The sequence below is a fragment of the Oryctolagus cuniculus genome, chromosome 15 (genome assembly GCF_964237555.1).
Source record: "Oryctolagus cuniculus chromosome 15, mOryCun1.1, whole genome shotgun sequence".
NCBI lineage: Eukaryota > Metazoa > Chordata > Mammalia > Lagomorpha > Leporidae > Oryctolagus > Oryctolagus cuniculus.
Genome location: NC_091446.1, coordinates 60,293,106 through 60,320,640, shown reverse-complemented (window position 1 = coordinate 60,320,640; position 27,535 = coordinate 60,293,106). Strand labels below are relative to the sequence as shown.

Below are 27,535 nucleotides of genomic sequence, written 5' to 3'. Positions count from 1 at the left end.
ACTCATCATTAGCGTTCATGTTCAGGGGTCAGTTAAAACATGTAAATTGTGGGAAAATGCAAATACTGTACTTACCATAAGATGTCTTTCTTTATCCTTCATAGGGAGGAGAGTGGCAACTGCATTGGCAACCTGATTAGACGAGAAAGTGTAACAAGAGTGTGTGATGGACAATATTTACATAACTTCCAGCGGAAAAATGGTGCCATGCCTATCACAAATCTAATGGCAGGTGACAGAATTATTTTAAGTGGAGAAGAGAGAACACTGTTTGCTTTGTCCAGGGGGTATGTGAAGGAGATTAACCTGACGACAGTAACCTGTTTGTTAGACAGGTAATGAAACTACTTTTTTTTGGTCATAGCTGTATCAATCTAATTGGCAGCATACAACTCATATAGTTGGTTTTCTAAGTATGCACAGTATTGTCCAACCATCACCACAATCCATTTTAGACTAATTTTTTCACCCCAGAAAGAAACCTGTACCCTACAGTGGTCACTTCTCATTTTCTTTCAACTCCTCTGTTGCCTTGGCAACCATTAATCCACTTTCTGCATTTATAGATTTACCTGTTTTAAACAGTTCATGTAAATGAAGTCATACAATTTGTGTTCTTTGGTGATCCGCTTCTTTCACTTTGTATTGTTTTTGAGGTACATCTTTGTGTTACAGCATTTATTGGTATTTTATTCTTTGTTTGGAAACATTGAGATAAAATTCACATAAACTCACATAAAACTGACATTTATCCATTTTAAAGCATATTACTGAGTGCCATTTTCATCTCCCTAAAAGGGAACCTCATACCCACTAAGCAGTCACTTCTATTCTCTCATCCTTGTAGCCCCTGGCAACCACTAATCTGCTTTCTGTCTCTATGGATTTATCCACTTTGGATATGTGATAGAAGTAGAATCCTGTACTCTGTGGCTTTGCTTTGCTTTGCTTTTCTTTTCTTTTCTTTTCTTTTCTTTCTTTCTTTCTTTCTTTCTTTCTTTCTTTCTTTCTTTTTTTTTTTTTTTTTTGGCCTGACGTCTTCAAATAAGCGAAATATTGATAAGATTGGCATGTGACCTCATCTCTGTGGCTGGTAATGCTCCATTCTGTAGATAAGACCTCACTGTGCTCATCCATGTGCCAGCTGATGGACATTTAAGTTGTTTCCACTTTTTTCCTGTTAGGAGTAATGTTGTGAACCTTTACATGTAAATTTTTATGTGGACATTTCCAATCTCCTCTGTGTTGAGCTGGGAGTGGAATCGCTGGGTCTTGTGCTAATGTCTTGTTTCGCAATTTGAGGACCCAGCAAATTGCTAAACTTTTGTTTAGTACATTATATTCCGTAGTGCTAATGTGGACAAAATCTTATCTGATTCTTTTTTAAAAAATCTATTTATTTGAAAGGCACAGTTCCAGAGCGAGTAAGAAATCTTTCATCTGCTGGTTCACTCCCCAAATGGCTGCAACAGCAAGGCCTGGGCCAGAAGCTTCTTCCTGATCTCCCACGAGTGACAGGGACCCAAGTACTTGGGCGATCTTCTGCTGCTTTTCCTAGATCATTAGCAGGAAGATGGATTGGAAGTGGAGCAATTGGGACACACACTGGCACCCATTGAGATGCCAGTGTCACAGGCTTTACCTACTGTGCCACAACACTGTCCCAAATCTTATCTAACAACTGCCCATAACAGAATAGATACTCCCTGTGGTCAGTGAAAGACTCCTTCCTCCCTCCCTTCCCTTCCCTTCCCTTCCCTTCCCTTCCCTTCCCTTCCCTTCCCTTCCCTTCCCTCCTTCCCTCCTTCCCTCCTTCCCTCCTTCCCTCCTTCCCTCCTTCCCTCCTTCCCTCCTTCCCTCCCTTCCCTCCCTTCCCTCCCTTCCCTCCCTTCCCTCCCTTCCTTCCTTCCTTCCTTCCTTCTTTCCTTCCTTCCTTCCTTCCCTCCTTCCGACAGGCAGATTGGACATTGAGAGAAACAGAGAGAAAGGTCTTCCTTTGCCGTTGGTTCACCCTCCAATGGCGGCCACAGCCGGCGCGCTGCGGCCGGCGCACCGTGCTGATCCGATGGCAGGAGCCAGGTGTTTCTCCTGCTCTCCCATGGGGTGCAGGACCCAAGCACTTGAGCCATCCTCCACTGCACTCCCGGGCCACAGCAGAGAGCTGGCCTGGAAGAGGGGCAACCGGGACAGAATCCAGCGCCCCGACCAGGACTAGAACCCGGTGTGCCGGCGCCGCTAGGCGGAGGATTAGCCTACTGAGCCGCAGCGCCGGCCTAGAAGACTTATTTCTCCCTAGCATTCTGACCCTCCCCATTCCTTTTTAAAAAAAGTACTTTTTTTTCTATTAATCACTGCTATGCATTTTATTTCAGTTTAAGTGAATAGAATTTAGAAATCTGTCTTGGTTATTATCTGTATTCCTTCTTCATTCTGGCCAAGGCTTTCTTGTAGTTAATTCAGGCCATCTCTTTTTTTTTTTTTTCTTTTTTTTTTTTTAAGATTTATTTATTGATTTGAAAGGCAGTTACCAAGCGGTAGAGGCAGAGAGAGAGAGGTTCCCCCATCTGCTGATTCACTCCCCAAATGGCTGCAACAGCCAGAGCTGGGTTTATCCGAAGCCAGTGGAGCAGGGTCCAGCACCTTGGCGTAGTGGGTGAAGCTGCCACCTGCAGCACCAGCATCCCATATGGCTGCCGGTTTGAGTCCTGGCTGCTCCACTTCTGATCCAGCTCTCTGCTATGGCCTGGGAGAGCAGTGGAAGATGATCCAGGTGTTTGAGCCCCTGTGCCCACATGGGAGACCTGGAAGAAGCTCCTGGTTCCTGACTTTGGATTGGCTCAGCTCTGGCTGTTGCGGCCATCTAGGGAGTGAACCAGTGGATGGAAGACCTCTCCCTCTCTCTCTCCCTCTCTCCCCATCTCCCTCTCTCCCTCTCTCCGCCTCTGCTTCTGCCTCTCTGTAACTCTACCTTTCAAATAAATAAATAAATCTTAACAACAACAACAAAAATAGTGGAGCAGCGAGGATGGGATATGGGATGGCAGTACTGCAGGTGGCAACCTTACTCTCTACTCTCTATGCCACAGCACTGACCCCAACTCAGGCCTTCTTGAAGTAGGCCTTTTTGGGACTTGGTGAGGTATGGGTAACCACAGTGGAGATGTCCAGACTTGTTCCCTACCAACCAGTAATCCTAGTTGAGCCATAGCCCTAGTCAGGGGTTCAGACTAGTACGGGAGCATTAGCCGCACCATTGCTTTTGTCCTTAGGATTCTCTGAAGTTCATAGTGCTTACCATGTGTTAGGTGCTTTGCAGATTCTTGAGGAATTTAATCTCATGTGTGGACACATACACATATTCTCAATCTAATATAGTAAGTGTTTGAATTGATGGGAGATACAGGAAGCACTTAACCCAATTTTAGGAGGCTTCAGGAAGACTTTTTGAAAGAGCTAATTCTGGGTCTTCATCCTGTGGATTAATAAATTATCCTGGTGAAGCAGTGTGAGAAGAATATGCCAGACCAAGCAAACATGCAAAGGCATGATTGTCTGAGAGGAGGGGGCAAATTCACATTACCCTCTAATTCAGTTTTTCCACTAACTTTCTGAGGCCCCCCTTTTATATTACAACATGGATTTTAATAGCTGTTCTGGCCCATTTAACTCTGTTAGTGGGTAGCAGTGTGTTTCTTGCACAGACTATGTGAAATTTAAAATATTCACATATATATATGTATGTTTTGCTGTTTCAGGAATTTGTCTGTACTCCCAGAATCAACAATATTCAGATTAGACCAGGAAGAAAAAAATTGTGACATAGACACCCCTTTGGGAAATCTTTCTAAACTGATGGAAAATACTTATGTCAGGTTTGTAACAATGAATGAGTCTGATATTCCACCTCTCCCCTTCTAGGGAGTATTACTAAAAGCATGCTTTGCCTTTTCATCTTTACAGCCAAAAACTTCGAGAGCTGATCATAGACTTCCGTGAGCCCCAGTTTGTATCCTACCTCAGTTCAGTCCTCCCACATGACGCAAAGGATACAGTTGCCCACATTCTAAAAGGTGGGCTACAGTCAGCACTTTTGCTTTGTTTATGTTCTCTTGATTCTGGTTGAATTTAAACTGAGCTACGATCTAATAGAATCATTGATGAGGAGTACAGTTATGTTTAGATAGAGACTCAGGAAGTCTTCCAAAGGTTATATGAGAAGTCTTCCAAAGGTTCATGAAAAATTCACATTTTTTTAAAAGATTTATTTACTTTATTTGAAAGGCATAGTTAAGAGAAAGAGAGAGATCTTCCATCTGCTGTTTGAGCCCCACAAATGGACACAATGGCTGGAGCTGGGTCAGATTGAAGCCAGGAGCCAAGAGCTTCTTGCAGGTCTCCCACGTGGATACAGGGGCCCAAGCACTTGGGTCATCCTCCACTGCTTTTCCAGGTGAATTGGTAGGAGCTGGATTGGAAGTGGAGCAGCTATAGAAATTGAACCAGTCCCATGTGGGATGCCAGCGTCATAGGCAGTGGGTTAACCCACTATGCCACAGCACTAGCCCCCACATTGTCTTTAGTTCCATTTTCCTACCTGCTTTTTGAAGCCTCCTCGTATATATTATTTAAAGTGACCATGACATGGTTTTTACTCTGGAAAGATGTGTTGGAGAACAAACTCGGATAGAAACTGCTATTGTTATAAAATAGTTAATTTGTGTTTTAAAATTCAATACTTTTTCCTGTTCTTTTTCTAATTTAATTGTAGGTTTGAATAAGCCTCAGAGGCAAGCAATGAAGAAGGTTCTTCTCTCCAAGGACTACACGCTCATCGTGGGAATGCCTGGGACCGGGAAAACAACTACGATATGTACTCTCGTAAGGCTACCATCCTTTGGCTTAGAAGCTAAATGTTTTTATCAGCTTCTTCTCAGCTCACAGTATGTGATATTTGATATCAGAAGGGCAGAATTTTAATTAGAAAATCTTCATTTCAAATTAACTTTAGAAAGACACAAGAAATAAGCTCAATGACAAAGAGTTGTGGTCATGTTACTGATTTCTTGCATTTTCACTATTGTAAGGGCTTTTGTGTTGGTGGTGAGAGAGATTCATTTTTTGGTTCACTCACCAAATGGCCACAGCGGCTAAAGGCTGGGCCAGGCAGAGCCAAGATTCCAGAACTCCATCTGGGTCTTCTGGGTCTCCCATAGAGGTGACAGGTGTCCATATGTACTTTGAGCCATGTTCTGCTGCTTGCCCAGACACATTAGCAGGGAGCTGGATTGGAAGCACAGCAGCTGAGACGTGAACTGATGTTCAGATATGGGTTGCCAGCTTTGCAGGTGATGGCTTATCCTTCTATGCCACCAACTGGCTTCTCCTTTCTCTTTAAAACTAATAAATTGAAGATGATTTTTTTTTTTTTTTTTTTTTTTTTTTGACAGGCAGAGTGGACAGTGAGAGAGACAGAGAGAAAGGTCTTCCTTTGCCATTGGTTCACCCTCCAATGGCTGCTGCGGCCAGCGCACCGCGCTGATCCGATGGCAGGAGCCAGGTACTTCTCCTGCTCTCCCATGGGGTGCAGGGCCCAAGCACTTGGGCCATCCTCCACTGCACTCCCGGGCCACAGCAGAGAGTTGGCCTGGAAGAGGGGCAACCAGGACAGAATCCGGTGCCCTGACCGGGACTAGAACCCGGTGTGCCCGGTGTGCCGGTGCCGCAAGGCGGAGGATTAGCCTAGTGAGCCGCGGTGCCGGCCCGAAGATGATTATTAAACCTCTGCTTGGGATGCTTGTATTCCACATCCAAGTGCTGATTCGAGTCTCTGCTATTTCGTGCTTCCCACTAATAATCATCTTGGCAGGCATCAGGTGCTGATGTCTCATGTACCTGAGTCCCTGTCACTCATGTGGGAGACATAGATGGGGTTCCAGGCTCCTGCCTCGGACTAGCCCAGCTCCAGCTCTTACAGCCATTTGGGGAATGAACCAGCAGATGGAAGATTCTCTCTCTCTCCCACTCTTCTCTTCATTGTTCTGCCTTTCAAATAAATAAGCATTTTTAAGAATGATAAATTAGTGGCAGGCATTTGACTTACCAGATAAGAAACTAGTTAGGATACCTGTGTCCTCTGTTGGAGTGTATGAGTTTGATACCTGGTTGTGACTCCTGGTTCTGGTTTCCTGCTAATGCAGACCATGAGGAGGTAGTGGTAATGGTTCAAGTAACTGGATTCCTACCTCTCACATGGGTAACTTGGATTGAGTTCAGGTTCCCAGCTTCAGTCCTGGCCATTGTGGGCATTTGGGTAGTGAGCCAGTGAATGCGAGATCTTTTCTACCTCTCAAATAAGCAAAAAGAAAAAAATTTTTTAAATAAATTATACAGAGGTGATTGAGCAGCTTTTTTTCCTTCATGGCACTAAATTTCCAAGCTGTCTGAGAATAATCAGGAAGATGGCAACAAATAATTATTTTTAAATTTTCATTTATTTGTTTTCATTTTGTTTGGAGAGAGAAAGATATGCCATCTGCTAGTTCATTCCCTAGATGCCTGCAAAAGCTTGGACTGAGCCACGAGCCTAGAACTAAATCCAGGACTCCCTGTGGGTGTCAGGGACCCAAGTTCTTGAGTCATCACCCGCTGCCTTCCAGTGTGTGCATCAGCTGGAATCGACAGCAGAGCTAGGACTCAAACCCAGCATCTCCGTATGTGATGTGGGCATCCCAAAAGACATGTTAACCATTGTGCCAAATGCCTGTCCCAGCAAATATTTATTGACTGATACTGTCTGCCAGATACCACTAAAAGCTGATAGGTATTCAATTCATTGTCATCTATAAGGTATTATTCACATATCATTGATACATAGTAATACTGTATAATTTTTGTTAAAATATTTGGTTTTATGATCTTTTAAAAATTTAAAAATTTTATTTGTTTTTATTCATTTGAGAGACCGAGACAGACAGATCTCCTTCCTACACCTCCCAAACTGTCGTAACAGGGCTGGACCAGGCTGAAGAGTGGGGCCAGGAACTCAGTCCCTATCTCCCTCATGGGTGATAGGGACCCTATCACCTGTTACCTCCCCTATGTATTCTAGGAGGAGGTGGAATGGGGAGCAGAGCTAGGACTTGAACCTGGACATGTCCCAATTGGCATCTTAATCACTAGGCCAAATACCTACCATTTATAGTGCTTTTTTTTAAAAAAAAGATTTATTTATTTATTTGAAAGTCAGAGTTACACACAGAGAGAAGGAGAGGCAGAGAGAAAGGTCTTCCATCCACTGGTTCACTCCCCAGTTTTGCAGTGGCTGGAGCTTTGCTGATCTGAAGCTAGGAGCCACGAGCTTCTTCTGGGTCTCTCAACGGGTACAGGGGCCCAAGGACTTGGGCCATTCTCTCGTGCTTTCCCAGGCCATAGCAGAGAGCTGGATTGGAATTGGAGCAGCCAGGACTAACTGGCGCCCATGAGGCAGATGGCAGCCTCACCCACTACACCACAGCTCCGGCCCCTATAGTGCTTTTAAAAAGTTACTTGGTGGCGCCAACACTGGCTCAAGTGGATTAAACTACTGCCTGTGATGCTGGCATCCCATGTAAACACTGGAGTCTTGGCTGCTCCATATCTGATGCAGCTCCCAGCTTCCCTGGGAAAGCAACAGAAGATGGTCCAAGTGCTTGGGCTCCTCCTAACCCATGTGGGAGATGCAGTTGGAGTTCAGGCTCCTGGCCTGGCCCAGCCCCAGCTGTGCAGGCATTTGTGGAGTGAACGAGTAGATGGAAGGTATCTTTCCCTCTATCTTTGTAACTTTGCCTTTCAAATAAATAAATAAATCTCTCTCACTTTTCAAGTTACTTGGTAGGGTAGGTGTTGTAGAGCACAGTAGATTTCACTCTTTGGAATACCCTGCATCCCATATCTGAGTGCTCTGCGATTCTGATTCAGCTTCCTGCTAATGAACCTGGGAGGCAGCAGATGATGGTTCAAGTGCTTGGGCCCCTGCCACCACGTAGGAGACCTGGATGGAGTTTTGGGCTCCTGGCTTCAACCTAGCCTAACTCTGACAATGGTGGGCATTTTAGGAGTGAAGAAAGGGATGGAAAATCTCTCTCTTTCTCCCTGTCTCTCTTTTTGTCTCTATCTCATTCTGCCTTTCAAATAAATAAATCTCTAAAAAAAAAAGTTACATGGCTCAGCTCTTACGTGTGCTTCCTGTTAAGTTTTTTGAAACATATAAGCATCATAAAATTTATCTGGAATCTAAAATAATGCTAATTTTCTTTCTCATCCATTTTTAGGTAAGAATCCTCTATGCCTGTGGTTTCAGCGTTTTGTTGACCAGCTATACACATTCTGCTGTTGACAATATTCTCTTAAAGTTAGCCAAGTTTAAAATAGGATTTTTGCGTCTGGGTCAGACTCAGAAGGTTCATCCAGATATCCGGAAATTCACAGAGCTGGAAGTTTGCAGATCAAAGTCCATCAAATCTTTGGCTCTTCTAGAAGAACTCTATAATAACCAAGTAAGTACAATTGTTGTATACTACTGACAGTAATTTCTATAGCCAGATGAGCAGAAAAATTATACCCTGGGAAGTTCAATCACATTGACCAGATTTGCATGTGACTAATTTAATACATTCTCCAGGACTGGTTTATTTTTTGCTGTTTTTCTTCTGAACTGAAATCAGATTTTTGGTTTATTCGGGATTTCTCCCTTCTCGTTTCTTAGAAAACTACCGATAATATTTTTTAGTGAGTTTGAATCAGAAGCAATAGTAGTACCTAGCGTGTTATAATATATATTTTTTGGTTTTGATGTAGAACCTGTTTTTGTTTTTTGCTTTAATGTCTGTTTTTTCTTTTTTTTTTTTAAATTTTTATTTGAAAGACAGAAAGAATCTTTTATCTTGTGGTTCACTCTCCAGATACCCAGACTAGCCAGAGTTGGGCCAGGCTGAAGCCAGGATCCCTGAACCCAATCCGAGCCTACCACATGGGTGTCAGGCCCAAGTACTTGAGCCATCAACTGCTACCTCCCCAGAGGGTGAGGTGGTAGGAAGCTGGATAGAGGAGTATCCAGGACTTGAACTGGACACTGGTATGGGATGCAGGTGTCCCAAGTGACAACTTAACTGTTGCTCCATGTTTGTATTTGTTTGTTTAATTAATGAGGAGGCAGATACTGAGAGCACGCTCCCATATGCTAATTCACTCCCCAAATGTCTGCAGTAATCAGAGCTGGGCTCAGAGTCAAAGGCAGGAGCCAGGATTGCAATCCACTAGGGTGATGGGATCCCAGTTATTTGAGCCTTAAGCTTCTGTCCCCCAGAGTCCCTGTTGGAGGGAAGGTAGAGTCAGCAAATAGATCTGGGAATTGAATTTTGGATTCAGGTATCCTAATCAATAGACTAAATGCCTGTCCCTGGTACAAAAAATTTTTGAGATCCATGCATACAGGGAATCTTCAAAAAGGTATGAAAATTATATAAAAATACTGTGCTGTTGGGGTACTAGTGATGTTTTGTTCTTTTTTCTTTTATTTTTAAGATTTATTTATTTATTTGAAAGGCAGAGTTACAGAGAAGCAGAGACAGAGAGAGGACTTCCGTCCGTTGGTTCACTCCCCAAATGGCCGTAACGGCCGGACCTGGGCTGATGCGAAGCCAGGAGGCAGGAACTTCTTTTGGGTCTCCCACATGTATGCAGGGGCTCAAGCACTTGGGCCTTCCTCTTTTTTTTTTTTTGACAGGCACAGTGGACAGTGAGAGAGACAGAGAGAAAGGTCTTCCTTTGCCGTTGGTTCACCCTCCAATGGCCACCACGGCCGGCGCACCGCGCTGATCCAAAGGCAGGAGCCAGGTGCTTCTCCTGGTCTCCCATGGGGTGCAGGACCCAAGTACTTGGGCCATCCTCCACTGCACTCCCTGGCCACAGCAGAGAGCTGGGCTGGAAGAGGGGCAACCGGGACAGAATCCAGCGCCCCGACCGGGACTAGAACCCAGTGTGCTGGCGCCGCAAGGCGGAGGATTAGCCTATTGAGCCCCAGCGCCGGCCCATAGGTTCATTCTTTAAATGCCTTCAAGAGTTGGCGCTGGGCCAGGTGGAAATCAGGAGCACAGAAATCAGTCTGGGTCTCCCGTGTAGATGGCAGGGATCCAGTTGCTTGAGCTATGACCTGCTTCTTCCCAGGGTCTGTGTTAGGAGGAAGCTGGAATCGAACAGAGCTGAGAGTCAAACCCAGGCACTCTGATAACTACTTGCCATGTTCTGAGCAGCGTCTTAACCACTAGGCCAAATGGCTCACTGCCATAATTGTTCTATGAAACATATTTATCATGGCTGCTTTAAAATCTTGGTCACATAATTCTGGCATGTCTGTTACCTTAATGTGTTCTGTACTATGGTATTTAAAGGTTCTGTTTCAGCTGCTCCCTCTGACACCACTGGAGGGAAAGCTGGTGTGCTGCCTTACTATTGCCATATGGAGTTGGAGCCAGTTCCCCCATCCAGCTTCCACTGACCTACACAAGAGGGTGCTTCTCTTTTGGGGAGAGGCTGGGAGCCTGGGTTTCTCACATGGTTTCCACAGGCATTGTGGGTTGAGAACTTGTTACCAGCCATGGGGATGAAAGACCTGACTCCTTATTCTGTTGTCATTGACACCACCCTGGTGGGCTACCAGGGCGCCTTGTGATAGCCTGGAGAGGGTAGCAGTCTTAGCGCCCACTGAGGTTTGTTGGCATCAGTGGGGGTGGAGCCCACATGTTTTGTTTTATGGTGCTGGGCTAGAATGAGTGACTGTTTTATGAGAGTTTTCTGTTTTCTAGGCTTTTCTGTTCTTTGAGGTAGAGACCCGGCTTTTGTTGGTGTTTTGGTCTGTACCTATTGGTGTTCCTGGATTGCCGACTTCTCAGTTCCAAATTTGGGCAAAAAGAAAGCATAGGAAATTAATTACTGTGTTGTTCTCTGGGCACGAACTCCCTCGCTGGTCTGCCTTCTTTCTTTCTTCCAAAGTCATGTGTATGTGTAACATCCAGGGTTTTTATTTCTACATGTGGGAAGGAAATGAAGTCCATCTTTCCAGAAACAAAGTCCTAGTTGACATTAAAAACAAAAACAAAAAAAACCCTGTTAACCTGTTGCCTCTTGAATATTTCAGATTTCCATTTGGAAATATACAAATGTGAGCATTGTTCAGGGCCTGCAAATTTTGCTTGATTTTTTTTTTTTAATTCATAGAAAGAAATTTAACAATTAATTTTACATCCTATATATATTTAAGATTAGATAATATTGGAAAATTCCTGTTCCTGTGGAACAGAAAGCTTTTTTTCACCTTTTAATTTCAAAAATGGGAAAAATACACTGCATTTCTTCTGCATATTAAAAACCTGATCTATTTTCTTTTTGCTTAAAGCTCATAGTTGCAACAACATGTATGGGAATAAACCATCCAATATTTTCTCGTAAAATTTTTGATTTTTGTATCGTGGATGAAGCCTCTCAAATTAGCCAGCCGATTTGCCTGGGACCACTTTTCTTTTCACGGAGATTTGTGTTGGTGGGAGATCATCAGCAGCTTCCTCCCCTCGTGCTGAACCGTGAAGCTAGGTGGGTAGAGATTTCTGTTATAAGTTTGAACTGAATTCTTTGCTTTTTAAAAAAATGTTGGGGTTGGCATTGTGGCATAGCAGGTAAAGCCGCTACCTGCAATGCTGGCATCCCATATGGGTGCCACTTTGATCCAGTTCCCTGCTAATGGCCCGGGAAAGCAGCGGAAGATGGCCCAGGTCTTGAGCCCCTTCTATCCACATGGGAGACCCAGGGGCTCCTGGTTCCTGGCTTTGACCTGGCCCATCCCTGCCTATTGTGGCCATTTGGGGAGTGAATCAGTGGATGGAAGATTTCTCTGTCTCTTCTCTCTGTGTGTCTTCCTCTCTCTATTTAACTCCGATTGTCAAATAAATAAATAAACCTTTAACAAAATTATTTACTTATTTTCATCTATCTGACTGGCAAAGTGACAGAGAGTGCACTCTTCCATCCACTAGTTCATTTCCCAGATGCTCTAAACAGCCAAGACTAGACCAGATTGAAGCAAGGAGGAGTCCAGAGTTCTAGTTCCACATGTGGGTGGGCTGGAGCCCAAGCACTTGAGCTGGATTGAAGCAGAGCGGTCAGGACTTGAACCAGTGCTAGATATGGGATGCAGACATCCCAAGTGGCAACTTATCCTGGTGTGCCAGAGCATGGGCCCCTGAATTCTTTTGAAGTATTCTTGAAATACTGATCCTTTCCACTATGTTGATAAGCCCGAATTTTATTCGTTGACAGAGATCTTGGCATGAGTGAAAGCTTATTCAAGAGGCTGGAGCAGAATAAGAATGCTGTTGTGCAATTAACTGTGCAATACAGAATGAACAGGTATTTGTATGTGTTAGCTGTGAGTAAGTCTCCTATTTATTGTCATCTGTTGAATCTAAAATTATTTTTTGTCCATTTTCTTAGTAAAATTATGTCCTTGAGTAATAAGCTAACCTATGAGGGGAAGCTGGAGTGTGGCTCAGACAAGGTGGCCAGTGCCGTGATAAACCTGCCTAACTTCAAAGATGTGAAGCTGGAACTGGAATTTTATGCTGATTATTCTGATACTCCTTGGCTGCTTGGAGTATTTGAACCAAACATTCCTATTTGTTTTCTGAATACAGACAAGGTAAAAAAAATAGTTTTTCTTCCTTTTGTCCTGTTATTTCAGTTTCTCAGTTTGCTTTAGTATGTGTTCCATCAGGGCTTTCTAAGGTAAAAGGTAGAACTAGTGGTACTCCTCATACTTTAGCATAGAGACTTTTCTTTGTAGAGGCTCAATATCTTTGGGAGGAGGTGTATTTTGGGGATTGATAGATGCCAAATCGACATTTTAGAAGTGTATTGTCATCTACTTGAATAGCAGAGAGAGAGAAAGAGATCTTTCATCTGGAACCCACAGCAGCCAGGGCTGGGCTAGGATGAAGCCAGGATCTTCGAACTCAGTCTGGGTCTCCCATGTGGTGACAGGGGCCCAAGCACTTGAACCATTGTCTGCTACTTCCTAGGATGCATCAGCAGGAAGTTGGACTGGAAGTGGAATAGCTGATATGGGATGCAGGTATCCCAAGAGATGGCTTAAGCCAGAGCACTGTAATGCCTGCCCCTACATTGACTCTGAAATTTTTAAAATTTTATTCCTTTGTTTCAAATGTACAATGATAAATCCTAGAATTTTTTTTTTTTTTTTTTTTTTTTTTACAAAAAACATTTTTTAGGGGCCAGCTCTGTGACACAGCAGATTAAAGCTCCAGCCTGTGGTGTCGGCATCCCATATGCATGCTGGTTTCAGTTCCAGCTGCTCCACTTCCAGTCCACTTCCAATCCCGTTCTCTGCTAATGCACCTGGGAAAGCAGTAGAGGATGGCTCAAGTCCTTGGGCCCCTGTACCCATTTGGGAGAGCTGGAAGAAGCTCCTGGCTCCTGGCTTCAGATCAGTCCAGCTCTGGCTTGTTGCAGCCATTTGGGGAGTGAATCAGCAGATGGAAGACCTCTCTGTCTCTGTCTCTGTCTCTCTGTCTTTCTGTCTCTACTTCTCTACTCTGTCTTTCAAACAAATAAAATAAATCTTGAAAAAAATCCCAATTTTTAATTTGCAAAGTGTTTGTAATAAGTGTGAATCATATATGTTCAAGGAGAACCATATATTAAAATTTTTTAAAGAGAGAGAAAGAGATTTCTTCTGTTTGCTGGTTCAGTCCTCCAGATGCCTGCAGCAGCTTGGGCTGGATCAGGCCAAAGCCAGGAACCTGGAATACCACCCCAGTCTTTCATGTGGGTGACAGGGATTCGAGTACTTGAGCCAACATCTGCTGAGTCCTAGGATATGCATTTTGCAGGAAGCTGGATCAGAAGCAGAGGAGTCAGAACTTGAACCAGGCTCTCCTGCTGGGATGTGGACATCCCAGTCAAAGACATAATCATTGAGCAGAACACTCACTCCCAAATTGACCTTTTTTTTTTTTTTTTGAAGATTTATTTTATTTATTTGAAAGAGTTAGAGAGGTGGAGACAGAGAGAGAGGTCTTCCATCCAATGGTTCACTCCCCAATTGGCCGCAATGGCTCGAGCTGTGCCAGTCCTAAGGCAGGAGCCAAGAGCTTCTTTCGGGTCTCCCACACGGGTGCAGGGACCCAAGGACTTGGGCCTTTTTCTACTGCCTTCCCTGGCCATAGCAGAGAGCTGGATCAGAAGAGGAGTATCTGGGACTAGAATTGGCAGCCATATGGGATGCTGACGCTTTAGGCCAGGGCTTTAACCTGCTACGCCACAGCGCCGGCCCCCTAAATTGACTTACAAAAAAAGTAGCCCAGAAAGTGAATTCACAGGTATAATTATATTGCCTAGGAAAGATACTGACATAGATACTGGGCTGGGTTTTCAAGTCAACAGAAAATATATCAAATTCATTCCTTTTTGTCAATTTTTAAAATAGGGGTGCAGTGGTTAAGTTTATAATGTCAGGAATTCCACATAAGAAACCATCAAGGTTGCATGGGATGATGTAGGAAGGAAGCAGTCTTTGGAGAGTTTTATTGGGTGTGGTAGAACCTAGAGAAGCTTATCTGCTCCATCGTTTGTTAAAATAGTGCTAAGAAAATGGAAAGAACACAGATATTGGAGTCAGATGTAAGATTGAGTCCTCATGCTGTGCTTTATTGTGGGGACTTGGGCAATTACTTATCTTTCTGCTTGTGATTCTGGTGAAATGTGGGACAGAGTAAAAGCAGTGTGTTGTCAGCTTTCCTAGAAATTTTAGCCACAATTACATGGAGCATGTTTAAGATGGGTTACCTCTTTGTGGGTTTATGAAAATAACTAGTATCACTTTTTGTTATTGTTGATTCTTTCACCTTCAACTTTATATATATATATATATATATATATATATATATATATATTTGAAAGGCAGAGTAACAGAAAGCAAGGGAAAGAGAGAGATTATTTTCTGTCCTACTGGTTCATTTTTTGAATGGTCACAATGTGCAGGTCTGGGTTAGGAGCCAGGAACTCCATCTGGGTCTTCCACAAGGTGGCAAGGGTCCAAGCACCTGGGCCGTCATCGTCTGCCTTCCCAGGTGCATCAGAAAGGAACTAGATTGAGAGTCCAGCATTGCAGTGTGATGGGTTAAGCCACCACCCGGAATGCCAGCATCCCATAAGGGCGCCAGTTTGAGTCCTGACTGCTCTACTTCTGATTCAGCTCCCTGCTAATGCACCCTGGACAGTAGTGGAAGATGGCCCAAGTCTTTGGGTCCCTGCAGCCATGTGGGAGACCTAGGTGAAGCTCTTGACTCCTGGCTTTGACTTGACCTACCCCTGGCTGTTGTGGCTTTATGGAGAATGAACCAATGGATGGAAGATTCTTACTCTCTCTCCCTCCCTCCCTCCCTCCCTCCCTCCCTCCCTCCCTCCCTCTCTCCCCCCCTTCCCTCCCTCCCCCTCCCCCTCTAACTCTGTCTTTCAAGTAAATAAAATAAATCTCAAAACAAAAGCAAAAAGACTGAAAGCAGAGCAGCTGGAACTTGGACCAGCATATAGGATGCTGGTATCACAAGCTTAATCTGCTACACCATAATGCTGGCCCCACCTTCAACTTAAAAGATGCTTCTGTGTCCCACATCAGAGTACCTGGGTTTGATTTCTGGCTCCTGCTCTTGACTGTAGCTTCTGTAATGCACACCTTGGGAGGCAGCAGGTGATGGCTCAAGACTTGGGTCCCTGTCATCCATGCAGGAAACCTAGATTGTGTTCCAGGCTCCTGGTTTTGCCTTGACTCAGCCTTGACTATTGCAGACATTTAGCGAGTGAACTAGCAGTGGGAGCTGATCCTGTCAAGTAATAAACAAGATGTTTTCACTTGTCTCCCAACCTGGTAGTACAGTCTCTCTGGCTACCTGTGCACTTACAGTATTCTCTTTTTAAATTTAAGTAATTAATTTAACTTTATTAAATGTGAATGATCTTCCATCCCTTGGTTAACTCTCCAAATGCTTACAACAGCCATGACTGGGCCAGGCTAAAGTTGAGAGCCTGGAACTCAATTCAGGTCTCGCACTTGTGTAGCAAGGACCCAAGTGCTTGAGCCATCATCTGTTGCTTCCTAGGTTGTGTATTAGCAAGAAGCTGGATCAGAAACAGTGGAGCTGGAACTCATATGCGGGAACTCTTACACTGGATGCAGGCATTCCAGGCAGCGCCTTAACCACCACACCAATGCCTGGCGCTACAGTACTCTTAGCTTTAGAGATTGTGTTGTAAGCAAACTGCATGTTCTTCTACTTAGGTTCCAGCACCAGAACAAGTTGAAAAATGTGGTGTGAGCAATATAATAGAAGCCAAACTCATTGTTTTCCTGACGTCAATATTTATTAAGGTAATTAAGAATTTTCAAGGCTAGTTAATATTAAAACCCAGAATAATATAATATTAGACTGTAAGAAACTTAAGACCTGGTGTTAACCTTGTTTATTAGCCTAAGGACACTGAGTGAAGCCAGTTATTTCTCAGTTTGAGGAAAATTATCTAAAACATGTAACTTTTTGGCTGACATTTGGAATAACCACTTAGGATACCTTTTTTGCTATGTCAGATAATTCCAATTGTGTCTGTCTTGTGCTAACACATTATGGTGTGTTGTTGGAAACTTCTACAGTAAGGGATGGCACAAAGTGAAGCGTTTTTCCTAGTGCAGAGTTGTGTGTGGCAGTACTGTTCTAGTGGCACACAAAGCTTTACTCTGTCGAGAATCACTAAAAATCAAGGGAGCAGTGTCTGCAGAATCACTCGTCAGAGGAAGTAGGAACACAGATTTTCAGCAGATTCAGTAATTGTGTGCACTCCTTGAGATAGGAACATCTGTCAAAACCGTCAGTTGAGTGTATGATAAAATATTTAATTAAATAAATTTAGTAATGCTTAAGTATCCTAAAAGTCAGAACTTTTTACTTTAAAGTGTGTTCTTTTCTCTTTAGGCTGGATGTAATCCCTCTGATATTGGCATCATTGCACCGTACAGGCAGCAGTTAAAGATCATCAATGATTTATTGGCACATTCTTCTGTTGGGATGGTGGAAGTTAACACGGTAGACAAGTATCAAGGAAGAGACAAAAGTATTATCCTTGTGTCTTTTGTTAGAAGTAACCAGGATGGAGCTGTGAGTTAACTGGGCATTTCTCTCTTTAAAAATTGTTGTTTAAAAAAATGTAAAACTTACCATCTTAACCATTTGTAAGTGTACAGTCCAGTAATGTTCAGTGTTATTTATGTTGCTGTTCAAGAGATCGCTAGAACCTTTTCATTTTGCAAATCAAACTCTGGGCGCAGGAGCAGCTCCCGTTTCCTTCTTGCAGCCCCTGTAAGCACCATTCTCCTCTCTGTGGATTTGACTACTCAGTAGAGTTATACAGTATTTGTCTTTGTGTGACTGGTTCGTTTCACTTAGCCAGTTCCTCCATGTTGTAGCATGTGACAGGGTTTCATTCCTCTTTTTTTAAAAAAATTAATTCTTAATTGATACATAAAAATTGTACATGTTTGTGGGGTATCATGTGGTGTTCCAGTACATGTATACATTGCGTAATGTCCAATTGGGGAAATACACCTATCTTCTCAAACACTTATCATTTCTTTTGGTGAGAACATTCAAAATCCTGTTAGCTTCTTTCTTTTTAAGAATAATTCACGCGGCCGGCGCCGTGGCTCCCTAGGCTAATCCTCTGCCTTGCGGCGCCGGCACACCGGGTTCTAGCCCCGGTCAGGGCACCGGATTCTGTCCCGGTTGTCCCTCTTCCAGGCCAGCTCTCTGCTGTGGCCAGGGAGTGCAGTGGAGGATGGCCCAAGTCCTTGGGCCCTGCACCCCATGGGAGACCAGGAGAAGTACCTGGCTCCTGCCATCGGATCAGCGCGGTGCGCCAGCTGCAGTGCACGGGCCGCGGCGGCCATTGGAGGGTGAACCAACGGCAAAGGAAGACCTTTCTCTCTGTCTCTCTCTCTCACTGTCCACTCTGCCTGTCAAAAAAAAAAAAAAGAATAATTCACGGTATGTGAACATTATATATAATCACCCTGTTGTGCAGAATAATATTACAACTTTCTACTCCTATCTTAGTGCCTGATGAATAACCCTTACCCATTGTTGCCTCTCCTGCTCGCCCCAGCCTCTGGTGACTGTTAACACTCTCAACTTCCAAGAGAGAAGCTTCTTTAGGCTCCACATATGAGTGAGATTATGCAGTACTTGTCTTTCTGTGCTTGAGATATATCCTGAAACATATGACCTACAGTTCCATTCATATATATATATATATATATTTTTTTTTTTTTTTTTGACAGGCAGAGTGGACAGTGAGAGAGAGAGACAGAGAGAAAGGTCTTCCTTTGCTGTTGGTTCACCCTCCAATGGCCGCCGTGGCCGGCGCGCTGCGGCCGGCGCACCGCGCTGATCCGATGGCAGGAGCCAGGAGCCAGGTGCTTTTCCTGGTCTCCCATGGGGTGCAGGGCCCAAGCACCTGGGCCATCCTCCACTGCACTCCCTGGCCACAGCAGAGAGCTGGCCTGGAAGAGGGGCAACCAGGACAGAATCCGGTGCCCCGACCGGGACTAGAACCCGGTGTGCCGGCGCCGCTAGGCGGAGGATTAGCCTAGTGAGCCGCAGCGCCAGCCTCCATTCATATTGTTAAAAATGACTGGCTTTCATCCTCTTTCATGGCTGAATACAATTTATTGATTTATACCTTTCTTATTTATTTATTTATTAATTTACTTTACTTTATTTGAAAAGCAGAGTGACACAGAGGGAGACACAGAGACAGGTAGAGATCTTCCATACACTGGTTCACTCCCCAAAGACTGCAACAGCTAAATCTGGGCCAGTCTGAAGGCAGGAGCCAGGTTTCCCATGTGGGTGGCAGGGCCCCAAGTACTTGGGCCATCTTATGCTGCTTTCCCAGGTGCATTAGCAGGGAGTGGGATTGGAAGTAAAGCAGCTAAGACTTGAACCAGTGTCTATATGGGATGCCAGTGTCGCAGATGGAGGCTTAACCTGCTGTGCCACAATGCCAGCCCTGGACCACATTGTCTTTATCCATTTGTCAGTTGACAGGCACTTAGATTGTTTCATTTTTTGCCTGTTGTGAATAGTGCTGCAATAAACATGGATGTGCAAATGTCTCTTGGACAAACTGATTTCATTTCCCTTGGAAATATACCCAGGAGTGGGATTCCTGAATCACATGATAGTTGATGGAATAAGGATTAAACTCAGCCATTCTTGCTCATTGCCCAAAAGATAAACACTGGAATGTATTCCTTGCCCTTGACTCTCAGTTGGGTCTCACACCCTATTTTGCCTTTATACCCCACCCCACACAGCCACCTGAAAGACCAGTTCCAGGAATTCCCATCTGCCTGCTGTCCCCTACCCCACCCCATCCCTAGCCCTGCTTAAAAAGGCCCAGCCCCTGGGCGTCAGGGCCTTCTGCCACGTGTTCCATCAATGTGTAGTTGGTCACCCACCTCTATGAATTTATTTTCTCTGAATAAATTCGGTCTGGTTGTAAATTCCTACACTGCCTCCTCTCTATTCTGCGCCTCTTTTCCTAGCATTTTGGTGCTCCATGTGAGGAGGCACCAATCTGCAACTCTTACTAGTAACAGTTATACCAATTTTTTGAAGAAACTCCATACTGTTTTCCACAATGACTGTACTAATTTACGTTCCTGCCAACACTGTGCAAGTGTTTCCTCTTCACATCCTCACCAGCTCCTGTCATTTGTTGTCTTTTTGATGATAGCCCATATAATTTGAGTGGGGTGATTTCTCATGTGGTTTCTGTTTGCATTTCCCTGATGGCTATTTTTTCATGCTTCCATTTAAAGTCTGAATAATAATTCTGGTTTCATTTTATTTGTTCTTTGCATTTTTGCCTTTAATTCATTTTTGTATGGTTTTTACAATATGCATGGTAAAAAAGTCTCCTTCCTACTGCATCTCTCATCTTCTCCTTTCTTACTTCAAGTGTATTCACGTTTTGGTGCTTTTGGTAACCTAGGTAGTATACACACTATCCTGGGCTTTGCTTTTTCCACTTAATTGGCTCAGAGACCTTTCCAATTGAGTACATTCATAGAGAGCAGTTCCATTTTGTTCTTAGGGTTGTGTGGTTGTCTGTTGTATAACTCTGTTACATTATATTCAGCCACTCCCTGAATCTGTCAGTGTAACAACTTTTTGTTACTATAACAACCATTGCCACAGTGAGTAGAGATAACATCAATTTTTTATTTTTATTGTATGTAATAATTTAAAATTATGACGAGGGTATCACATAAAATATGTGAAGTTGATACTGTGAGCAAAGTTTGCGGACAGCCTAGCATTTTCAACGTGTTTATGTATCTTTTAGGTAATCTGTGTTTAAAAGTAGGAAGATAATTCAAGACAACCCTGTTTTTTTGTCAGAACAAATGGGAATATAATGACACTCAAATAATTGAAAATTGTATCTCTTACAGCTTGGTGAACTCCTGAAAGACTGGCGCCGTCTTAACGTTGCTCTAACCAGAGCCAAACATAAACTGATTCTCCTGGGCTCTGCGCCCTCATTAAACCGCTATGCTCCCTTGGAGAAGCTGCTTGGTCATCTAAATTCAGAAAAACTCATATCCTTTTTGTCGTGTGCTCACACTTGTGCCAGAGTGAGCATTTAAAATGCACTTTTGTGTATAAAAGCTCAGTATCTTGTGTTTTCCATGGGCCTGCTTCAGAGAACTGATTGTAGAGAGGAAAGAGAAAACAGTTCACTGCAGATGATGTTAAGCCAGCAGTGAAAGAAGGAAGGAAACAGAGAAGGATGTTTGTGAAATGGGGAAGGCAAAGAAGGTACTTGATCTGTGGCCCTAGGACCAGCACTGGTGGGGTGATTGCTTATCCCTTTTGGCTCCTCTCACCCCAAATTTATAGCTTTTTATTTTATTTTTTGAAAGAGAAGGAGAGGCATAGAGAGAGGTCTTCCATCCACTGGTTGACTCCCTAATTGGCTGCAACGACCGGAGCTGCACCAATCTGAAGGCAGGAGCCAGGAGCTTCTTCCCGGTCTCCCATATGGGTGCTGGGGCCCAAGGACTTGGGCCATCTTCCACTGCTTTCCCAGGCCATAGCAGAGAGCTGGATTGGAAGTATAGCAGCCCAGCCAGGACTTGAACTGGCACCCATATAGGATGCCGGCACTGCAGGTGGCAGCTTTACCCACTACATCACAGCGCTGGCCCCTATAGTCTTTTTAAAATCTCAGACAAAGCATTATATTAAAAAGTGGAAAATCATTCCTTATCATGTGGTAGGTTTTTTTTTTTTTTAAGATTTATTTACTCATTTGAGAAACAGTGTTACAGTGTTACAGACAGAGCGAGAGACAGAGAGGTCTTCCATCCACTGGTTCACTCCCCCAAAAGACTGCAATGGGTAGAGCTGGGCCAATCTAAAGCCATGAGCCAGGAGCATCATCTGGATCTCCCATGTGGATGCAGGGACCCAAGCCCTTGGGCCATATTCCACTGCTTTCCCAGGCCATCAACAGGGAGCTGGATCAGAAGTGGAGCAGCTGGGATTCGGAACTTGAACTGGCACCTATGTTCTATAAGATGCCAGTACCACAGGCAGAGTCTTAACCTACTATGCCACAGTGCAAACCCCCAGGTTAATTTTTAAATAGATAATTTTTTTAAAAGATTTATTTATTTTACTCGAAAGTCAGTTAAACAGAGAGGAGAGGCAGAGAGAGAGATCTTTCACCCGATGGTTCACTCCCCAGTTTGCCTCAATGGCTGGAGCTACGCCAGTCCAAAGCCAGGAGCCAGGAGCTTCTTCCTGGTCTTCCATGTGGGTGCAGAGGCCCAAAATCTTCCATTGCTTTCCCAGGCCAGAGCAGAGATCTGGATATGAAGTGGAGCAGCCGGGACTCAAACTGGCACCCATGTAGGATGCCAGCACTGCAGGCGGCTTCTTTACCCACTACGCCAAAGTGCCAACCCGATAATTTTAAAAGTAAAGCTTGGGGCTGGCACTGTGGTGTAGTAGGTTAAGCATTTAAGGTACTGGCATCCTGCATGGGTGCTGGTTCAAATCCCAGCTGCTGTACTTCTGATCTAGCTCCCTACTGATGGCCTGGAAAAGCAGTGGAAGATGGCCTAAGTCCTTGGGCCCCTGTACCCTCATGGGAAACCCAGAAGAAGCTCCTGGCTTCAGATCAGCTAGCTCTGGGTGTTGTAGCCATCTGGGAAGTGAACTAGTTGGTGGAAGACCTCTCTGTCTCTTCCTGTTTCTGTAACTCTCTCAAGTAAATAAATATATATATATATTTTTAAGTAAAGCTCATAGGCCGGCGCCGCAGCTCACTAGGCTAACCCTCCGCCTGCAGCACCGGCACCCCGGGTTCTAGTTCCGGTCGGGGCGCCAGATTCTGTCCCGGTTGCTCCTCTTCCAGTCAGCTCTCTGCTGTGGCCCAGGAGTGCAGTGGAGGATGGCCCAAGTGGTTGGGCCCTGCACCCACATGGGAGACCAGGAGGAAGCATCTGGCTCCTGGCTTCAGATCGGTGCTGTGCGCCAGCCGTAGCAGCCACCTGGGGGGTGAACCAACGGAAGGAAGACCTTTCTCTGTCTCTCTCTCATTGTCTTAACTCTGCCTGTCAAAAAATTTAAAAAAAAAATAGTAAAGCTTATATATATATTAAGGTATTAGGCTAACATGTATAAATCTTACTGCTTACATATAAATCTTAAATACCTACCTATGCATAGAATGTTATAAAGATCTTTCCATCTTTCTTTTTGCAGTCTCGCAAACCAAATTATAAAATGTTAAATAATAATGTCATAGAAGTTTTAATATGTCGGACCGGCGCCGCGGCTTACTAGGCTAATCCTCCGCCTAGCGGCGCCGGCACACCGGGTTCTAGTCCCGGTTGGGGCGCCGGATTCTGTCCCGGTTGCCCCTCTTCCAGGCCAGCTCTCTGCTGTGGCCAGGGAGTGCAGTGGAGGATGGCCCAGGTGCTTGGGCCTGCACCCCATGGGAGACCTGGCTCCTGGCTCCTGCCATCGGATCAGCGCGGTGCGCCGGCCGCAGCGCGCCGGCCGCGGCGGCCATTGGAGGGTGAACCAACGGCAAAGGAAGACCTTTCTCTCTGTCTCTCTCTCTCACTGTCCACTCTGCCTGTCAAAAAAAAAAAAAAAAAAAAAGTTTTAATATGTCTTCCTTAATTTCTTTTATATTGTTGATCTTCCATCAAGAGAACATGAAAGTCTTTGCTACATCCTGGGTGATTTTCAAAGAGGATAAAGCACTGTTTTTCCTTTCTTACTTGGACGTTGTCATGCTAGCTAGTGCCTCCTCATACTCGTCCTTTGAGTTTGATATAAATAATGGCTGGTTAGACTGTGAAAATAACTTGTGTCCAAGAAGTACAAAATGAGCTGTGTGTTCAGTGTTCCAGTAGTTTATTTATTTATTTTTTGGAATAATTTTATTAAACCTAAAACTCTTCTGCCACACAAATTTAATGGTGTTTTTGTAAGTACAGGTTTGCCCCAAGCTGTGTAAAGTCTACATTTATCAGTTGTATGTCAGTTGTATTTTTGCATGACCCAAAGAAATGGATTAACTTTTGGATGGATTAACTATTGGATCTGAACTCCACACTTTGAAGCCCAAAATTTTAAGACTAATTTAATTTAGTTGAATTTACTTGTAAGAGTTTTATTTGAAAGATGGAAAGAATAAAGTTGATTTTTTTTTCATCATTTAAGCACAATTTTGTTATGATGAGAACATAGAAGTGATTCTTCTCTATTAATTGAGGCCCCTGATCCAAAGGCCATTATGCTGTTTGTCTTTTTCCTGACCTTGTTTTCTGGAACTAAATATGTTTTCACTTTAAACCTGGTGTTTTAAACTACAACTGTGAATTGATTGTGTCTGGTTCATTTCCTATGCCCCCTTAATGGCCTCTTTTTTTATATTCAGTATTTTGGTATTCTAGAGTAGATTTGACATGAAGGAACATAATTCTTAATCTTTTGAGAAGAATTTTTTTCTGAATTGATAAATTGAAAAGGCATATCCCTGTTTCCCCTTCATTCACATTCATTTACTCCTTAGTCTGGAGCCTTTCTGGATTTTTCCTGATTGTGTAAAGACATTTCTAAAGCAGAGTTATCTCAAAGTGGTGAATTTGTGCATGGTAAGAGATTTTTACCTCAGTGTATCCATGTCCATGGTGGGGAGCCTTCCCTTTCTGTTGAGGTTTTTGTTTTTTGTTTGTTTTTTTGTTTTTGTTTTTTCTAAATGAGTGTTAATGTTAAAATAGTTGCTTCTACCTCTTTTTCTTAAGTTAATACTTGAAGTTGTTATTTAATAAATTGTTTTCTACTGAAGGATTTTACTGTGTTTATTATTACTACTGAAAAATGGTTATAATCAGGGTTGTTTGGCATTTTTTCCAGCAGTGCTAAGTGAAGTATTAATCATTTTTTAAGTAGCTGAAACCAAAGAGTGTTGATTTTTATGGAGATTTTTTTCTCAAGATTTATTTATTTATTTGAAAGGAAGAGTTTGAGAGAGAGAGAGAGATCTTTCTCCCGCTGGTTCATTCCCGAGATGGTTGCAATGGCCAGGGCTGGGCTAGGCTGCAGCCAGGTACTTGAAACTCCATGTGGGCCCAAAGACTTGAGCTATCTTCTGCTGCCTTGCCAGGTGCATTATCAGGGAACTGGGTCAGAAATGGAGCAGCTGGGACTTGAACCTGCACACATTTGCAGATGCTTAGCCCACTGCACCACAGCATTGGCCCCTACAAAGAGATTTATGAAGGAGAAACAGGATGGGCTTGAATATGGAAACAGAATAGATCAGACTGGTCTGGAGAAACTAGAAAGGTTGCTGTGACGGAGCGCAGGTGTTGCTTACGCATCATGAGAGTGTGAAGCAGGGAGGAATCTGAGCTAATTTCAGGTCCTGGGAGTGAGATGAGTAGGACCATTGTTTTGGTTTAGTCAGTGACCTCGTCCTACCAGGTCTGTTTGGCCTGGAAGGTAAAGCCCCACGGAAGAGCTTGGGGAGTTCAGCCTTCCTGCTGTTTTCCGTCGTCTTGGCCACAACTTTCTAGCATTTTCAGTACTTGAAAGAATTTAGGATATGTCTTCTATAAATAGATGCTGTGAGTTGAGGGTTAAACCCAGACCAGGCCCTCTGGGAGCTACAAGTGCAGCACAGTTGTGTCACGCATGCTAACGACTAAGAGCAGCAGTGGCTACCAGCCACCAACATTTTTGGACTCTCCTTGTTTGTGGTTCCAGATCAGAGTCACCATTCGTCTACAGGAGGCTTTTCTCGCACAAGTGTGAAGCCAGGGTGGGGAACCAATACAGCCATTCCAGTAGCTTCCCTCGGGTCAGGGTTTCTGCCTCCTGACCTCTTCTTGCTACCACCTGATTCTTTTTCTTTTCCTGTCCCTCATTCTCTATAAAGACAGGTCCTCCCCAGAGCTCTGTGTCCAGTGTTGTCCTCCTCTTTCTCCCTGGAGAGTCACTGGCTACAAACTTCATCTACTTGGCTGTTTACCAAACCTATATCCTCCCTGTTTTCCAGATTCCAGTTACATAACTGCTTTCTGGTTCATTGCACACAAGATGGAAATTTCCACTTTCATCTAATGCCTAAATCCTGTGATCACTATTTCTGTAAGTGATAACATCTAGCACAGTTCTCTGAGCTTAAAAGTTTTGACATAATTTTTCTTTCCTTACAACATTTTTCCTTCTAATTAGCGAGCAGTACACAATTTTTGTGAGACTTTGAAACAATAGATTTTAGTTAATGAAATTTCTTTGTAATCTCACCTTTCAGTAGCAACTATTAGTAGTTTGGTTTATTATAATCTAGACTAGTTTTTAAAAAACTGGAATAGCCGGCCAGCGCCACAGCTCACTAGGCTAATCCTCCGCCTGCGGCGCTGGCACACCAAGTTCTAGTCCTGGTCGGGGCGCCGGATTCTGTCCTGGTCGCTCCTCTTCCAGGCCAGCTCTCTGCTGTGGCCAGGGAGGGCAGTGAAGGATGGCTCAAGTACTTGGGCCCTGCACCCCATGGGAGACCAGGAGAAGCACCTGGCTCCTGGCTTCGGATCAGCACGGTGCACCGGCCGCAGTGTGCGGGCCGTAGTGGCCATTGGAGGGTGAACCAATGGTAAAGGAAGACCTTTCTCTCTGTCTGTCTCTCTCTCTCACTGTCCACTCTGCCTATCCAAAAAACAAAAAGTACCTGGCTCCTGCCATCGGATCAGCGCGGTGCGCCGGCCGTAGCGTGCTGGCCGCAGTGGCCATTGAGGGGTGAACCAACGGAAAAAAGGAAGACCTTTCTCTCTGTCTCTCTCACTGTCCACTCTGCCTGTCAATAAAAAAAAAAAAAAAAAAAAAAAAAAAAACCTATAATAGCCATCATCCATAATAAGAAATACAATTAACATTTTTTAAAGATTGATTTATTTAAAAAAAAAAAGACAAAGATCTTCCGTCTTTCTTTTTTTTATTTATTTATTTTTTTTTTATTTTTGATAGGCAGAGTGGACAGTGAGAGAGAGAGACAGAGAGAGAAAGGTCTTCCTTTGCCGTTGGTTCACCCTCCAATGGCCACCGCTGCAGCCGGCGCACCGCGCTGATCCGATGGCAGGAGCCAGGATCCAGGTGCTTTTCCTGGTCTCCCATGGGGTGCAGGGCCCAAGCACCTGGGCCATCCTCCACTGCACTCCCTGGCCACAGCAGAGGGCTGGCCTGGAAGAGGGGCAACCGGGACAGAATCCGGCGCCCCAACCGGACTAGAACCCGGTGTGCCGGCGCCGCAAGGTGGAGGATTAGCCTATTGAGCCACGGCGCCGGCTCTTTCTTTTTTTTTTTTAAGATTTATTTTTTTGGGCTGGCACCGTGGCGCAGTAGGTTAATCCTCTGCCTGCGGTGCTGGCATCCCATATGGGCGCTGGTTCTAGTCCCGGCTGTCCCTCTTTCAATCCAGCTCTCTGCTATGGCCTGGAAAAGCAGTAGAAGGTGGCCCAAGTGCTTGGGCCCCTGCACCCATGTGGGAGACCAGGAAGAAGCTCCTGGCTCCTGGCTTCGGATCAGCGCAGCTCCAGCCATTGTGACCATCTGGGGATTGAACCTGTTACTGTCTGTAACTCTACCTCTCAAATAAATATTTTTTAAAAAAGATTTTATTTATTTATTTGAAAGAGTTACACAGAGAGAGGAGAGGCAGAGAGTCTTCCATCTGCTGGTTCACTCCCCATATGGGATGCCGTCGCTTCAGGCCAGGGCGTTAACCCACTATGCCACAGTGCTGGCCCCTTTCTGTCTGTTGATTTACTCCCCAAATGGCCACAACAGCCAAGCCT

General features: G+C 44.3%; 1 protein-coding gene across 2 annotated transcripts in view; it reads left to right on the top strand.

The window, feature by feature from the left end:
* The window catches only part of DNA2 (DNA replication helicase/nuclease 2), a 57,872-nt gene extending 33,342 nt beyond the window's left edge, over window positions 1-24,530 (top strand). Inside the window, exons 10-21 of one of the 2 annotated variants that reach the window (XM_070057764.1) lie at window positions 105-335; window positions 3,756-3,872; window positions 3,961-4,070; window positions 4,769-4,878; window positions 8,310-8,534; window positions 11,432-11,625; window positions 12,349-12,438; window positions 12,523-12,727; window positions 16,385-16,474; window positions 17,073-17,255; window positions 20,615-20,760; window positions 23,367-24,530. In XM_070057764.1, coding sequence (XP_069913865.1) covers window positions 105-335; window positions 3,756-3,872; window positions 3,961-4,070; window positions 4,769-4,878; window positions 8,310-8,534; window positions 11,432-11,625; window positions 12,349-12,438; window positions 12,523-12,727; window positions 16,385-16,474; window positions 17,073-17,255; window positions 20,615-20,760; window positions 23,367-23,436 — 1,771 coding nt within the window. In that variant the 3' untranslated portion in view covers window positions 23,437-24,530. Of the gene's footprint in view, window positions 1-104; window positions 336-3,755; window positions 3,873-3,960; window positions 4,071-4,768; window positions 4,879-8,309; window positions 8,535-11,431; window positions 11,626-12,348; window positions 12,439-12,522; window positions 12,728-16,384; window positions 16,475-17,072; window positions 17,256-20,614 lie in introns of both variants that reach the window. The other variant, XM_070057763.1, reaches the window with a different exon arrangement.
* The last annotated feature ends 3,005 nt before the right edge of the window (window positions 24,531-27,535 follow it).